The following is a 2071-nucleotide window of genomic DNA, read 5'->3' as shown; positions in this document are numbered from 1 at the left end:
CATGTTGCAAGGAGGGTCCAGTCCTTGGAGAGGGACCTCATGCTTGGGAGGTTGGAGGGACAGCACAGGAGAGGAAGACTCTCGATGAGATGGACTGATTCAGTGACTGGGGTAATGGGGGTAGGTGTGTCAGAGATAGTGAGGTTGGCACAGGCTAGGGCTGAGTTTAGAACTGTACATAGGGTCTCTATGAGTCGCAGGTGACTCGATGGCACATAACAACAACAAACAACGTCTGTATGTATGAGAACAAAAAAATTCCTCCAAAGGATCCCTTTAGTTATCTTTGAATGAAACTCACTAGTCAGCTGATAAACACACCAAGTTGCAAAAAACATTTGAAAATTGGCACTGTCTTAAAAGTAAACCAATATGTCTCACCACTCGTGAGAGGGTACACCTTTATTAGTAGTTTTCAATCTAGGTCCCAAAAGCTCCCAAAGTTACATGGAAGAGAGGGGGCAGAAAGTAGAAAATTTTCTAATTTTTTCAGGCCACATATTTTCAATGTAGATTTTTCATCATCATAAGGAGTTTCCCTCAGGAAATATTTTATTAAGCAGTATACAATGCTCCATCACTGATGTTTTTGTTGTGTGTCATTTAGTCAGAACCAGCGCATAGCTGACCCTCCAGTAGGATTTTAGAGGCACTAATGATTCCACAATAAACTCTAAGGTAGAATCAATATTTATTATGGCCCTTACGGCATAATACAATAATATTAAAAAATCCATGATAGTGACATCTTAAAAAAGAAAAAAAAAGAAATCCTGAACTGTTATCTCATTTTTTTCTATAATAAGAGGTACATAGGGAACAGGGATCACCTGAGATTTAGTAATGTCAATCCACTATCTCCTACTATTAAGCCAATAAAGCTGATTTAGAATATTATTTCTCTAAAGAATGAAGGGAGAAAAAAATAATAATATCAAAACAAAATACAGTGGAAAAAGAAAAGGAAAGAATTTCTCACCAGAGGAAAAAAGACCTTACCATCCATGGGTGATTAAGAAGATTGAGATGTAGTTCATGGGCCAAATAAAAACAAGGCATCCTTTTTACAGCTGCTTGAGAAATACAAGATAACACTAATATTGGTCTTCCTGGAGATCCAAAAGCCGGATCAGTCATTGCCATAATATGAGAAAATTCATCTTGCCATTCATGTCCTAAAGAATATAAAAGAAAATAGCATTATTTTACAAAACCAAAATCAAACTAACAAGGAAACAAAAAATAACCAAAATCCAAACCTATCAAACTGCTTCTAGCACTGAGTTCTCCTATTAATTGTTGTAAAATTAGGTTCTATATCTTTTAAGACAGTATTTTAGATGGAACCAGAAGAGGAAGGAATACACAGCACAATTGAGATATCTCAAAATGTTTTCATATTGTTTCTCTCACCAACTTGTAGCCTCTCTTTCCTTTCATGGTTTTTCAACTTTTATGCTAGTTAAAACAATTTCAGTAGAACAGTTTCATCAGTAATCCACTGCTGACAAGTCATTTCTGACTCATGTTGTTATTGTTGTTAGGTGTAACTCATAGTGACACTATGAACAACAGATGTGAACCCTGTCCTATCCTGTGCCATCCTTACAATCTTCAACATCCTCAAGTCAATTCCTGCAGTCACTGTGTCAATTCACCAGGTTAAGGGACTTCTTTTCCTTCAGAGTCGCTCCACCTTCCAAGGATGATATTCCTCTCCATTAATGGTCTTTCCTAGCAAAATTCCCAAAGTATGTGAGATGAAGCTTCGTCATCTATGCCTCCAAGAAGCACTCTGGCTGCACCTTCTCCAAGAGATATCTGTTTGTTTTTTATAATCAATACACTTTGTACCAGTAGTCAGGATATCAGAAGACACATTGCACTGGGGAAGTCTGCAGTCAGAGACCTCTCCAAATTATTGAGGGGCAATATCAGTTTGAGGATTAAGGAGTACCTGACCCCAGTTATTTGCTATGCATCTGAGAGCTGGACAATGATTAAAGATGACAGAGAGGCAGCGCGAGGGCGACGCAGCGCGAGGGCGACGCAGCGCGAGGGCGAGGCCGCC

At 38.8% G+C, this 2071-nt stretch overlaps 1 protein-coding gene across 1 annotated transcript in view; it reads right to left on the bottom strand.

Moving 5' to 3' along the window:
• FBXO4 (F-box protein 4) overlaps window positions 1-2071 on the bottom strand; it is a 27417-nt gene that overhangs the window by 1922 nt on the left and 23424 nt on the right. Inside the window, exon 6 of the mRNA XM_006889555.1 lies at window positions 1000-1175. Within this exon, the coding sequence (XP_006889617.1) occupies window positions 1000-1175 (176 nt within the window). The remainder of the gene's footprint in view (window positions 1-999; window positions 1176-2071) is intronic.

This window comes from Elephantulus edwardii, unplaced genomic scaffold (genome assembly GCF_000299155.1).
Source record: "Elephantulus edwardii isolate Elephantulus edwardi_28Jun2011 unplaced genomic scaffold, EleEdw1.0 scaffold00079, whole genome shotgun sequence".
NCBI classification, from domain to species: Eukaryota; Metazoa; Chordata; class Mammalia; order Macroscelidea; family Macroscelididae; genus Elephantulus; species Elephantulus edwardii.
Note: the sequence above shows the minus strand (reverse complement) of the source record. Positions and strands in the feature narration are given on the sequence as shown.